General features: G+C 34.2%; 1 protein-coding gene across 4 annotated transcripts in view; it reads left to right on the top strand.

Annotated features, from left to right (window-relative positions):
• The window catches only part of kif13a (kinesin family member 13A), an 82,885-nt gene that overhangs the window by 19,034 nt on the left and 48,196 nt on the right, over positions 1-15,655 (top strand). For all 4 annotated transcript variants that reach the window (XM_067411332.1, XM_067411312.1, XM_067411322.1 and 1 more), the window contains exons 3-4: positions 7,878-7,890; positions 13,029-13,089. In XM_067411332.1, the coding sequence (XP_067267433.1) occupies positions 7,878-7,890; positions 13,029-13,089 (74 nt within the window). The remainder of the gene's footprint in view (positions 1-7,877; positions 7,891-13,028; positions 13,090-15,655) is intronic.

Here is a 15,655-nt window from a genome sequence, read left to right as displayed (position 1 = left end):
ACCTGTATTGTTATTTTGTTTAGTTGTCTATTCAAAATCGTGGGAGAATCTTGGTCTCTATTTTAAACAAAAAAAAAAAAATCGTGATTCTCACTTTAACAGGAATTGCGCAGCTCTGCTTCATACTGTCATCATGGATAGAATGCTGTCCCACTTCCCATAAATCCAGCTCCCAATGTTACGATGCTGAAACAATAGTATGCAAACCACTGCCACTGTTTTCCATGGTATATCTAATGCCTTGAAAATATAATTTTGTAGCCCTCACCTGAGCGATGGCTTTTATCAGTGAGATCCCGTTGATGCTTCTTAAGCTCTGTGGCCCATGGCTCTTGTAGTTGGATGCAGCAAAGATGATGTCAGAAATCTTACAAGAACAGCTGAGATTTATTTAGAGTTAATTAGAGTCACTTCAGGTGAAGACAGGTGTACTATTTCACAAGAGCTTGATGATTACAGCCACAAACCCAATTATAAAAGGTTGTGCACACCACTCTCTCTCTCTCTCTCTCTCTCTCTCTCTCTCTCTCTCTCTCTCTCTCTCTCTCTCTCTCTCTCTATATATATATATATATATATATATATATAATATATATATATATATATATATGTACTGCTCAAAAAATTAAAGGACACTTTGAAAACACAACAGTTCTCAATGGGGAAAAATATCATGCTGGATATCTGATTAACAAGCCCCTCTGCTACTTAACTGACCAGATCAGTATCCCAGGAGTTTAACTGACTTGATGCTATTCTCTGATTAAAAAGTGTTCCTTTAATTTTTAATTTTTTTTTTTTTTTTTTTTTTTGAGAGGTACAGTATATATAATGGCCATTTAAATTCTGCACACACAAGTGGTATAATATATATGCTTGTTGCATGTGTATATGTATGTGGCGTATGTATTTAACACTTTCCTTGTTCACACAAGTAAATAATAACCTAAAATCTTTTTGTTGATAAACACAAACACATTATGCATCAACTACAAATAATACAATTTAAAATGTAAATAAAATACTAATAATAACCATAATATATTAGTGTAAACAGTAAAGAACTTAAACAACAACAGAAGTCATAATTAAGGTAACATCACAACCCAATCAAGCAACACAACACACCTACATTACATCAATCTTTGCCCAGTATCACTTACGAATGCAGACAGTAACTAAGTCTTTGTGGCAAAAGAACACATACGGTTTGAATATTAGTTAGCACTTTCTGTGCCACTGCTAATCTTTTTTTATAAGCAGAGCCATTGTGCCTCCAGCCCCTCATTAGAGTGCATGACAGAAGTCCAGAGACTGAATATGGGCCACTAACTAGTGTAACGTCCAGCTGCTAATCAGAGCTGACAGAACCAGTGGAGCTCAGACCAGAACCACCTCACCCATCTGAATCAGTTCAAACCTGAATCAAATTCAATTTAAACTCTAAGATCCATGTTCTGCAAATAATATATACTGCAAAAACATACACTCAAAATGAATAGGGGTGTAACGATACGATTTGGTTTGATACGCGATACTGACCTCACAATACGATAATCTCAAAATACTTTAAACAAAGCCAAAATAAGAAGCTCATATTAATAATTACATCTAAGACAAATGATGAACAAAGTAAGGTTCACAAAAATACAATTGAATGAATTTGGTCCTGAATAAAAAGATAGATATATTCATGATTCTGCTTAGCTGAAATTACAGAATTATGTTAAAGGGATAGTTCACCCAAAAATGAAAATTTGATGTTTATCAGCTTACCCCCAGTGCATCCAAGATGTAGAGGACATTTTTTCTTCAGTCGATCACAAATGATGATTTTTAACTGCAACCGCTGCCGTCTGGCAGTCAAATAATAGCAGTGATTGGGAACTTCATCTAAAAGAGTGAATAAACCTTGCTTAGACAAATCCAAATGAAACCCTCGTGACGACACATTAATGTCCTAAGACACGAAACGATCGGTTTGTGCGAGAAACCGAACAGTATTTATATCATTTTTTACCTCTAATACACCACTATGTCCAACTCAAAAAACGCGTTCTGGTGACGGAAGTGATGTCTCGCCCATATACTTCAATGAGCGCGAGACATCACTTCCGTTGTCAGAGCGCGATCAGACCTCACTAACCGGAAGCTGAACGAAGTTGGACATAGTGGTGTATTAGAGGTAAAAAATTATATAAATACTGTTCGGTTTCTCGCACAAACCGATCGTTTCGTGTCTTAGGACATCAGTGTGTCGTCACGAGCCGCAGGGTTTCATTTGGATTTGTCTAAGCAAGGTTTATTCACTCTTATAGATGAAGTTCCCATCTACTGCAATTATTTGACTGACAGAGGGCAGCGGTTGCAGTTAAAAATCATCATTTGTGATCGACTGAAGAAAAAATGTCACCTACATCTTGGATGCACTGGGGGTAAGCTGATAAACATCAAATTTTCATTTTTGGGTGAACTATCCCTTTAAAACACACTTTCTGTCACTGATTACATACATTTAAAAAGTTTAAAATACTGTACTATACTTTATTGTCACTTTTTAAAATGCATGTTTAATAGCAGTGCACGATATTATTTTAATTTAAGTGAGCATTAGAAATTTGGCATTGCAAGACCAACAAATTGCAATTCCTCTATTGCATTATCATAAAGTACATTGCATTTATCAAGCAAAATGCATGTGCTTGTGTTTTTACGTGTGTTCATAGTATGAGATACAGAGTGTTTGTCAGAAACATCAGAACAAAATACAGTGAGTTTAACTCAGGGTTGAATGGGAAAAAATGACCCTGGACAACACATGACTAACTTGAAGGGCCAGGCGATACTACAGACTTGATTTTGTGGGAAAATCTGCAGAAAGGATTCAAACATGTGAGCTGAGAGTACTAACATAGATAGGTTAGAGCAAAAATACACAAAACTTGAAATTCTGCATGCACTAGTGCTTACTACATGCACAGATTCAGTGCTAACTACATTTTACCCACTGATCTGTAACAGGGAAACACATGTAACCGTTAGTAGCATTCGTCACGACATGTGCCTTAAGCATGTGCACACTGACACAGAAATGCCACATATGATCACAATCATCCCGATGCTGAGGAGATCTGCTAACACTGGACTGTATTGCCATAGATTGAAAATATCATGATATAATTGTATATATATATATATATATATATAATATATATATATATATAATTGTATATATATATATATGTATATATTTAATATATATATATATATAATTGTATATATACTATATATGTATATAATTGTATATATACTATATATGTATATAATTGTATATATACTATATATGTATATAATTGTATATATACTATATATGTATATAATTGTATATATACTATATATGTATATAATTGTATATATACTATATATGTATATAATTGTATATATACTATATATGTATATAATTGTATATATACTATATATGTATATATGTATATGTATATATATATATATGTATATATGTATATGTATATATGTATATGTATATATATATATATGTATATGTATATGTATATATATGTATATATATGTATATATATATATATATATATGTATATATATGTATATGTATATATATATATGTAAATATATATATATATATGTATATATATATATATATATATATATATATATATATATATATAGAGAGACAGATATTAAACACTGTCACTATAGTATAAATACACATGTGTGTAAATATGCATTTATATATAAATAATATTTTTATGTTTTTGAATGAACTGCTGTACATACAGTGAGATTTGCATTACTACCTTCTAAAAATAATAAACTGTTGCAGTGCTGGTATTTTGACGTAACACAGTAGTACCGTATCCGTATCACAGTGCAACACTAGTACTTGGCAGGTCGACAGGCTGCAGTGCGGCGAGTGCTGAAATACTAGAGAGGGTTTGGCTTTCTAGTCTATTTGAGATCCACTCCAGGTCTTTAATGAATCCTGTGAGCAGGTGATGATCATCTGGCTGAATGAGTGCCAGCGTGTGCCTCTCACAGACGGGCAGTGCCCGTGGCTGAAGGACAGCTGGGAGTGTAATGACGCACAGCTCAGGTACGTTCATCAGCACAGAGGAGTGTGTACCGGACCAGTCCTGCTGAGGTTGATGGTACACACTTGAACTCTTATCAGCTAGTGCAGTAAAACATTATCAGAGAGGTATTTTCCAGTGTCCTCATGCAAAATCCAGAAACATTCAGTCATACTGAATGTATTTTTAGCTCCATTGCAACAGTTAACAATCTTTAAGATTTACTTCTATTCATTTTAGTTTATACAAGTAATATTTATCACCCTTTGCTGCACTTTAAAAAATCCCTGAAATTTATGGTAAAAAAAAACTAGCTGCTGTGGTTGCCAGAAATCTCCTGTATAGTATGGTACAGTAGCAACATATTGAGTTTTACAGATGGAACTTAAATCTGCCGGGGAAAAAAAAAGAAAAAGATACTCATAATAATTCATACAGTAATAATGTTAATATACCAAAGTACTAAAATAGTTCAAAGTTCATCACAAGTAGCTTTTCCACAAGCTAAAGTAAATACTAATATGTGGAAGGTATACGATGTTATAAACACACATACAAAACTCCATCATGGTAACACACATAACACTAAAATAATGCAATAAACATTCATTGAACATCTTAAAGGATAAGTTCACTTCAGATTTAAATTTTCCTGATAATTTCCTCACCCCCATGTCATCCAAGATGTTTATGTCTTTCTTTCTTCAGTCAAAAAGAAATTAAGGTTTTCGAGGAAGACATTCCAGGATTTTTCTCCATATAGTGGACTTCAACAGTTACCAACGGGTTGAAGGTCCAAATGTCAGTTTCAGTGCAGCTTCAAAGAGCTCTACGTGATCCCAGACGAGGAATAAGAGTCTTATGACCATCAGTCATTTTCTAAAAAAAAAAACTATACTATTTAAGCACAAATGCACATATTGCACTGCTCTGCAATGTGTCATTATGTACGTTACGCATTGCGTAATCATGTTGGAAAGGTCATGCCTGATGTAGGTGGAAGTACCGATCCAGTGTTTACAAAGTGAACATGCAAAGACTACGGCAGTTAGACAACTTAGACAGCTGACTTATTGCCTTGCTGCCCTATCAGGTGCAAGAAAGCACCTCACGAAACTGATTTCAGACAGACTTCTGAATCATCTTAACAGTTTCACGATCTACAGCAAAATAGCGCAAGCTATTTTCCAGTTTTATGTCAAAAGTGGAAAACATTGGTCAAAAACATACATTTACATACAAACTGACCACCAACCACAACTTTCAAATGCCATCTTTATTTTTTAAAGCTCAAATAAAATATTTTTTTAGTTTTTATGTCACAGAACAGAAAGCACAGGATTTTGGGATATCAAAGGCATCGAAGGATACATCTATGCTGACTTCAAAAATGATCAGATGAAGGCATCTCAGGAGACAGGAAGTGAAGCTAACAATATATTGTGTCTTGATGCCTTCCTAACTTGGAATGTGTCCTTCGAAGGCATAATTTTTCAGTTTTTGGATGAAGAAAACAAGGTAAAACAACGATGTTGGATGATTTCGAAGTTGGAGGAGAAAATTTTCCGCAAAGTTTTTTGCCCTATTTTTGCACACGTGACCTTTCCAACATGATTATGTAATGCATGGCACATCTACTAAGAAAAAACTAAGAAACATAATGGCTAAATGAAAAACTATCAAATGTGAGCTGTCAGACAGTCTAATAAACCTGGGTTTGTATATTATGAATATTGTTGGTTCTGTGATGAATTGCTTTTGTTTCTCTTTTGTAAGTTGCTTTGGATAAAAGTGTCTGCTAAATGAATGAATGTAAATGCAAATGAATTCTGGGAACATCACTGATTTTTCACTGTAAATTATAAAGTGAAATGATTTTCACTTCCAAAAACTCTACATTTAACAGTATTTTACAGTAAAATTACATGAAATGTCTCATTTGATCTCTTACAGTTTTTAAGGGAACTTATTGCTAACTAGTTTACAGGTTTTTACTGTTAAAATTATGATAATTTTTAACAGTGCATTGGCTCGGGCTTCACTTTTTTCAAGATTCAAGCTCATTTTTAGTTTTTTTTTTTTTTTTCTCCATTTTTAGAAATCAAATCGAATGTGTATGGGAAAGTAATTTGAGAGTTTTTTTTAGTTCTACTGAAGGACCTTGGGAAAACATTTGTGGTGAACGGAGGAGTATTTTAGTCTCTCGTGTTGGTAATACTAGAGATCTGTTCCAAAACCTAGTGAGCTGCTTACGTAGACTTCATAGATGCGCTCTAAAGAAGAGAAGGCAATTCCATAATGCATTGCAACGATCATCTTACTAAATTTTAGAGCTTATGTTTCCATTCTCCTCCACTCTTTTTTTGGAAAGGTGGTTCCTGCATATGATCCATTTTCCTTGTTGCATTGCATTTATGAGAGAGAGAGAGAGAGAGAGAGAGAGAGAGGTTTTGGGAGATGTAACCCTTACCTGACCTCAGCTGTAAATCCACAAGCTTTACTGAAGTTTACACAACAGATCTATTGCGACATTCAGGCTTAAATCTCTGTGCATTGAGTCCATTCACATGTTCATCAGTCAGGAAATACCGCTGAACAACTCGATGAACACGAGTGTAAATGCAAGGAGACAGTAAAGACCTCCATTAATCAAGTCATTAACGAGGTTTGAAGGGGAAAGAAATGACCTATAAATAAGGTCAGTGTCACGTAATGTGGAATGTGCTGGGAAAAGTTCAGGGTACCTGCCAGTATTAATAGAGTATTTCCTTTTTTTTTTTTTTTTTGTCTTGAACAAAGAACTGAACACTATAAAAAAAAGAGATACTTTTGGAAATTTGACATTCTCATTCTTTTAGAAATATTATGCATGCAGATTTTATGACTTCACATTAATTGAGTAACTACTTGGAATATTTGGAATTTTAAAAATTAATTTATCACACTCTAGGAACATTAAAAAAAAGCACCCATCATGCATTGCTGTTTGTGTGGTGATGTTTGAAGCTCATCTTTATTTCATCATGATTGTTGATTTTCGCTATTATTGAGAAGTGTTGTGAAGAGTTGCATTCTGCATGCATATATATTAAATTAAAATATTAAAAAAGAAATTAAAATACTGTATTATGACTTATTTCTTCAGAAGCAGAGATTCTCTTTTTTTAAGAGTCATAGAAAAGCATTTGTGAATGAAATCATGGCAGATTCAATTTATTTTAGTTGGTAATTGTTCATATGTGAACAAAATGTCTGTTCTGCTCACCAAGGCTGCAATTATTTGATCAAAACTACAGTAAAACAGTAATATTGTGAACATATTTTACCATGTAATTTATTTCTGTGATCAAAGCTGAATCAGTTGCTTCATATTTTTGTGGAAACCGTGATACATTGTGTTTTTCAGAATTCTTTGATGATTAAAAAGTTTAAAAGAACAGCATTTATTTCCGAATAGAAATCTTTTGTAACATTATATATGTCTTTACTGTTACTTTTCATCAATTTAATGCATCCTTGATGAATAAAAGTGTACATTTGGTCATTTAAAAAAATCCTACTTACTCCAAACTAGCTGCATTGAGAGAATTTTTTGAGCTGAATGAGCCATTTCTAAAGTAGTTTTACTCGGTCAATTATTAAGACTAAAAAAAATTCTAAATGCATTGTGTTGCCTTGTAAAATAATGCTGTTGACTGTGTCCTTTGTTCTTTATTTGTCTTTATGGAAACTGTTTCCTGTCCTGATGTGCCACTAACACCTCTTCACACTCAGAAAACAGCCAAAGGTAAGACAAAGCGTATCCTCTGTTTAAATCACATCTTTATGTGCATATTAACATTTATGCAATTTTCACATATTTGTGAATTGCTTAATATTCTGTTCCATGTTTTACATCTCATCTAAATAGATGTCATGCTTCACTTGATTATCCATATATCATGTTAAAATGTGAGAAAACACATATGCAAACTTTTTTGTTTAGAATTTTTTTTTTTTTTTTTACAAATATTTCATTTCAACAAATGAGATTTTTCTGACATATGTCAGGCTTTACATGGTTAACAACACGCTTTTCATATAAAAGTGTTCCCACATGCAGTCAAAGATGCATTTCAGCTCCTCCATCCTTCCGGTGGGTCATCAGACGGGGATAAGCGTCTGTGTGAATGTGTCAGGCCTCTAAGATCTCGTGAACAACCACAAAGAGCTACAATGTGTGAGGCAGGGAGGGACACACAGGGCCAGTGTACACGCATTCAAAGCTGCATTGTTGCTGCACCCGTCTCCCCCTCTCGCTCGCAGACGGAGCGCTGCCGTTGTGCTTGGCAGGCAGACAGACTGCAGTGCAGACTAATGCTGAGCATCCATGATTCGGGAGGATTTTCTTTTTTCAGCCAGTGACCCGATCTGAAGCGTTGTGCCGATTACTGGAAAGCGTTTCTTCGTTTACACTAGTGAACAGAGAGAGGAAATTACTCAAAATATACTGAATTCAGTTGCTGAACTAACTGTTAAACCTGGCTCTGTCTTTAAAACTGTGCCCTGCATATTTAAATGAAGTCACTGACATGAATTTTAATGCAAATACTCCTCTCTGTGTTAGATAGATAGATAGATAGATAGATAGATAGACAGACAGACAGACAGACAGACAGACAGACAGACAGACAGACAGACAGACAGACAGATAGACAGATAGATAGATAGATAGATAGATAGATAGATAGATAGATAGATAGATAGATAGATAGATAGATAGATAGATAGATAGATTGAAGTCAGTGATATTATACGACTGACATTACTGTTTACTGGCTAAACAGAAATGATTATTGGCCTAAACTACTCAAAAGTTGTTGTTTTTTAAGAAATTAAAGCTTTTATTCAGCAAGGATGTATTAAATTGATCAAAAGTGACAGTAAAGACAATTATAATGTTACAGAAGATTTCTATTTCACAATAAAAGCTGTTTTTCCACAAAAATATGAAGCAGCACCGCTGTTTTCAACATTGATAATAATAATAATAATAATAAATGTTTCTTTAGCAGCAAATCAGCATATTAGAATGATTTCTGAAGGATCATGTGACACTGAGAAGTAATGATGCTGTAAATTCAGCTTTGACATCAGGAATAAATTATGTTTTTAAATATATTACATTAGAAAACACTTATTTTAAATTGTAATAATATTTTGCAATATTTACTGTTTTTAGCCTTGGTGTACGGAAGAGGATTAGGGCCAAGCAATAATAAAAAAATAAAAATAAAGTCGTTAAATTTCGAGAAAAAAGTCGAAATAAAATGTTGAGAATAAACTCGTTAAATTACGAGAAAAAAGTTGTTAATTTCCGAGAACAAACTCGTTAAATTATGAGAAAAATGTCCTTAAATTTTGAGAAAAAAGTCGAGATAAAATGTTGAGAATAAAGTCATTAAATTATGAGAAAAAAGTCGTTAAATTACAAGAACAAATTTGTTAAATTACGACTTTTTTCTCGTAATTTAATGACTTTAATCTCGAGATGGTTTTATTTTTTTATTATTGCTTGGCCCTAATCCTCTTCCGTAGTGGTGAGACTTCTTTCAATAATATTAATAAACCTTTCCGACCCCAAACTTTTGAATGGTAGTGCATTAGAATGTGAAATATTGTCTGATTAATCATACATGCGTACACTTCAATAAATTAGAAAAATCAGGTGAAAAAAATTAAACATTGGAATGACAAAAATGATATTCAACTCTCTCTGAAAACAAGTCTTAAATTATTGAATTGAATGAATATATAATTGCAGAACTATTCTTGAAAAAATAAAAGTTTATTCGATCAGATAATTTTAGGTATTTTTTGTTATTTCCTCCTCTTCAGATTGAAGTTCAGATAATGCTGTGAATGTGAAGCGTGTTCACGGTGTTTTTGCTTTCTGTTCTTAATCAGAGAACATTTGGGTCAGTCTGATTTTACAGATGAGAGAGTCTGTCTGTTTCCCAGTGATCTCCAGAGAGCGAGAAAACTCATGCGCTCATAAAACATGTCACACTGCGTGCCTGCATGCCTGCGCAACGCGTTAAAAGCTCATCCTTAATCAAGATCGGTTCTGTTATTCAGTAAAAATCTGGAAACAATATGAATTTAATAGTTAAAGGATTAGTTCACTTCAGAATAACATTTTCCTGATAATTTACTCACCCCATGTCATCCAAGATGTCTTTCTTTCTTTCGTTGAAAAGAAATTAACGTTTTTATGTCTTATCTAGCGAAATGATCGGTCATTTTCAAAAAATAAAAATAAAAATGTATATACATTTTAACCACAAATGCTCATCTTGCACTGCTCTGCGCCACACATTACGTAATCATGTTGGAAAGGTCACGTGGTAGGTGGAAGTACTGATCCAGTGTCTTCAAAGCAAAAATGCAAAAAAGGGTCAAATGATTTCGGACGATTTTGAAGAGGTTTCCGTCCTAATGTGGTACTTCCTCCTACATCATGCATGACCTTTCCAACGTGATTACGTAATGCATGGCGCATCGCAGAGCAATGCAAGAAGAGCATTTGTGGTTAAAAAGTATATACATTTTTATTTTTCCCATTGAACTCTATTGGTAACGACGGAACTTGTGACCATAGTTCGCTTTGGGAAACGCACCCCAGAGCGTTACTGACAGACTGGGAAGAAAGGTGTTGCAACAATGTAAAATATGTGGAAAATAATGTGTTTATTCAACAATCAAACATGAATACCTATTCTAGTAGAACCCAAAAACAAGATCAAGACTTTGAAAAAGGGCATAATGTTTAATATCTAATGCAAAATTGATTATCAAGGAAATGTATCTTGTTTAAGAACTTTTAGATTTAGTTTATTGTAAATCGAGGGTGAAAATAGTTTATGCATTTACAATTCCACATTGTTCAGGATGAGATAAGGAAACTCTTACTAGCAGGCCTGTATCCCTGCTCCCGTACGGATCCGCAGGGCCGGTCGCTCTGGAAACATGTGCCACCAAAGCAGGAATTTATTCCACTGTCTCCAGATTTATGTATCTAATTAACTGTGTCTTCACGAAGACTGTTGCTATTCACAAGCACTGTAAGAATGTGTCTCAGGAGAGACCATAGGAGCGTTTCATTGCATGCTCAGATGTTGCTCCTTTATAGCTTAGGAGACTTAGAGCAGTTTTTTTTAAATTAATTAATAAATTCACAATTAATTACACATTATAAAGTAAAACATTGAATTAAACATGACATTTTTGACATTTATTTTCTTGGAAAAAAATCTCCAATTATCCAATAAACTTTATTTACAATCATTTAATAAGAAATGTTTGAGTTCATATAGAGATCTCTGACTTTTAATCACAAACTTTAGGTACAAAATACTTATTGAGAAATAGTTTGAGAACTGAGGAAGGAGATTACTAGACTCTTTCTCAAGAGAAACATCTGAGACTTTAGCAAACATTTGCTCTCCATTTACTCTCGTTCTGTCTTAGATAAACACGTACACTACCGTTCAAAAGTTTGGGGTCAGTAAGATTTTTTAATGTTTTAAAAGAAGTATCTTCTGCTCACCAAGCCTGCATTTATTTGATTAAAAATACAAACAAAATATTACAATACAAACAGTAATATTGTGAAATATTCGAAGGAATAAATTACACTTTACTGTATATTGACATAGAAAACAGCTGTTTTAAATTGGAATAATATTTCACAATATTACTGTTTTTGTTTGTATTTTTAATCAAATAAATGCAGGCTTGGTGAGCAGAAGAGACTTCTTTTAAAACATTAAAAAATCTTACTGACCCCAAACTTTTGAACGGTAGTGTATATTTATATTTATGCCTTTGACAGACGCTTTTATCTAAAGTGACTTGCATTGCATTCAAGGTACACATTTTATCAGTTCATGCATTCTCTAGGAATCAAACCCATGACCTTGGTGTTGACCATCCATGATCTACTGTTTGAGCTACAGGAATGAATATAAAGTTTTATGTGAAATGCATTTTGCAACTCATGTTACTTCCATAATGTGAGTGAAACAGGATATTTGGTGATAAAAAGGAGGTTAGCACTTTATATTAATGATATTGACTTTAAAAAGATTTATTTTCCAAAATCATACAAAACCCTTTATAAACTGCTACACTTTTAGAAAAAAAGGGTCAGTGTGCTTCTATATAGAACTTGACTCAATTTTAAAGAACCTTTATGCCAAAAAGTTTCCATATAATGAGAAATGTCTTAAATTATTTCATAATACTTTAACGTTTAATGGGTTATTTTAATTTGTTTCTAGTGAAAACAATCTTTATCATAGAATACACTTGTCTGTTCACACTGAGTTGACAGTTTGAATGTTCTTGTTTCCTTTTATCTGAGGTTAATTGTCCATTGTTGCTTTCAGTATGATTATAAAAGATATTCAAACTCACATTAGACGCTTTTAACATTAAATAAAGCACATAAACAGTACCCGAGATTATCATTATGTTGATTTATACACTTTATGTTGTTGTTCCAGCTGTGATATTGTCGAAAAAATAGAAACCGTTTTTAAAATAGAATTGTGGCGTGATGCCGTCATGGCTGTTTAGGACAAAGACTCTGTTTAACATGGAAAAGATACCTTTTATCATGTGTCGTGGTGACAGGTAGTTAGGACACGTTGTAAAAGGTTCTATATATCATATGAAGTGCCTAACAGAAGCCTTCTAGAATGGTTCTAAGTAGATGAGGGCTGTTTTCTCATTCTCATTTAGTGTGTTCAAGACAGGCACCATCATGTTCTGTGTGTGTCTGGTATAAAACACATTAAGTCTTTTGTCTGTCTGAGACTCGTCCAGCATCAAGAGGAACGTGTCATAACAGGCACACATGCATCTCTCTCTCTCTCTCTGCAGGTGTTTGCCTTCGACCACTGCTTCTGGTCCATGGATGAGTCCAACATCCCGAAGTACGCCGGTGAGTCACTCTTTAACACGTCCACACAGAATCAATTTCCCCTCAATGTGCTGGATAGAGTCACACCTGCATAATAATTATGGATTATATTTGGTATTGTAATATGGAAAGCCCTGGAAATGACACGGACACACACAAATGTGCCGTTCCCAAGGGTGGGATCTGAGCCGCTTAGATCACACAAAATTCCCAGGCTAGTCTAGACTTGGTGCTGTTTATGCTGGTGTTCGCTGACCGTCTGATTCATATATCAAGCAAAACTGGAGATAAAATTCTGTCAGTAATTACTCACCCTCATGTCTTTCCAAACTTGTAAGACTTTCGTTCTTCTTTGGAACACAAATGAAGATGTTTTTGATGAAATCTGAGATGTTTCTGTTCCTCCATTGACAGTCTACGCAACTACCAATTTGACACTTCAAAAAGTCCATAAAGAGATAAAACTAATCCATATGAATTGAGCGGTTTAGTTCAGATTTTCTGAAGAGATTTGATCGCTTTATATGATGAACAGATTGAATTCAGGCTTTTCTTCACATATAAACATTGATCAACGAACATAATTGTTTGATGCGTGAGAACAAAGCTCATTGGTTCTCGCGGAAGCTCAAACGTGCTGCATAACACGAGAACGCAACTCATTGGTTCTCGCCAGGTGTGTCTCATACGTCCTGAAAAGTGAAGCCGCGGGCTCTTTGATCGCCCCCTGGAGGCTGGATGCAGTACAGGTCATAAACCCCGCCCTCTCAATGCAGTCGAATGAGACTTCAGTGAAAACGTAAAAATAAATTCTGCTTCAAATAAAACTTTCTGAAAGATGGTTTTGGTCATTTAAGGTAGTTGTTATCACGCTGATATATATTCAATTGTATATTGAATTTGATGCTATAAAAATGGGGCGTGTCGTCATTGATTCGAAGTTGATTGACAGCTTGTCTGAGGACTGTCAGAGCTTCGAGGGGAGATTGAAGATGTATTAACTAACTGTTAATTTTCGATTTCTTTGTTATTTAACACCAACAAAATGAGTTGTTCAGCAGTAAACTGTACTAACCGACCTACAGGATCTGACGGATCACTGAACTTTTTTTCTGTAACATTAAATGTGGGCGTTATAAGCTAATTAATAAATGTTATTAGTTAAGATAACGCACCTAATGTTAACCATGTCGGGAAAAAGCAGGTGATCATTATCTGGCAGTTACTTATTATTTTTATGGGTAAAAAATAATAATTAGCAGGACAAAACTAATGATAGCTTACTCTAATTACAGCAATCGATCTCCTGTAACGTTAGCTGAACTTGATTTAAAATGGCAGGACCGTTTCTGATGATTTAGTTGTTTCTAGTGGCATATTATATTGATTTTATCAAAAATATTATTGCTCTAGAAACAGAATAACCTATTATTTTATAGGTAGACTTTTAAATTGTGTATAATTTTTATAGTCTATTTAAAATACACGAATGATGACGCAGTCATCTGGGCGGAAGTTTGATATCGCGACTCCGCCTCCGGGCTCCACTGGCGATTCCTTCTGCGCATACCCAGGCTCCAAACTTTTTTTTTTTTGACGTATTGCGTAACGTGTCAGCGCCCATTCATCTGCCCATTTTGGCTTGAGTTCAATAGAATGGAAGGAAGCGGCGTCGCGTCGTCCATCTTTTTTTACAGTCTATGGTTCTCGCTCACATCAAGCAAACATGCTTGAGCTTCCGTGAATTCAATCTGTTCATCATATAAAGTGACCATGTCTTCAGAAAATTTGGACTAAACCACTCAATTCATATGGATTAGTTTTACGATCTCTGTATGAACTTTTTTAAGCATCAAAGTGGTAGTTGCGTAGACTGTCAATGGAAATATCTCAGATTTCATTAGAAAGATCTTCGTTTGTGTTCTGAGGATGAATGAAAGTCTTACAGTTTGAGGGTGAGTAATTAATGACAGAAATTAACCCTTTAAAATTGAACTGAAATAAGACAAAATATAAATATTTTAAAAAGCGAACATTTAAAAAAAAATAGAAATGTTGCATTGGCAACTAACTGCAATAAGTTGAAGTACTAAAATCACTAAAACTGAAATAAAAATAAAGCTAAATAGAAATGTTAAAGGTGCCCTAGAACTTTTTTTTAAAAAGATGTAATATAAGTCTAAGAGTTTCAGCTCAAAATACCCCATAGATTTTTTTTAATTCATTTTTTTAACTGCCTATTTTGGGGCATCATTATAAATGAGCCAATTCAGGCTGCGGCCCCTTTAAATTCTCCTGCTCCACGCCCACAGAGCTCGCGCTTGCCTTGAACAGTGCATAAACAAAGTTTACACAGCTAATATAACCCTCAAATGGATCTTTACAAAGTGTTCGTCATGCATGTGGCATACATGCGGCGGATTATGTGAGTATTGTATACTGTTATATTGTTTACATTTGATTCTGAATGAGTTTGATAGTGCTCCGTGGCTAAAGCTAACATTACACACTGTTGGAGAGATTTATAAAGAATGTGTTTATGAATTATACAGACCGTTTAAAAATGAAAATAGCAACGGCTCTTGTC

Source organism: Chanodichthys erythropterus, chromosome 2 (genome assembly GCF_024489055.1).
Source record: "Chanodichthys erythropterus isolate Z2021 chromosome 2, ASM2448905v1, whole genome shotgun sequence".
In the NCBI taxonomy this organism is placed as follows: Eukaryota; Metazoa; Chordata; class Actinopteri; order Cypriniformes; family Xenocyprididae; genus Chanodichthys; species Chanodichthys erythropterus.
The sequence above is the reverse complement of the archived record's forward strand: the minus strand, read 5'-3'. Positions and strand labels throughout refer to the sequence as shown.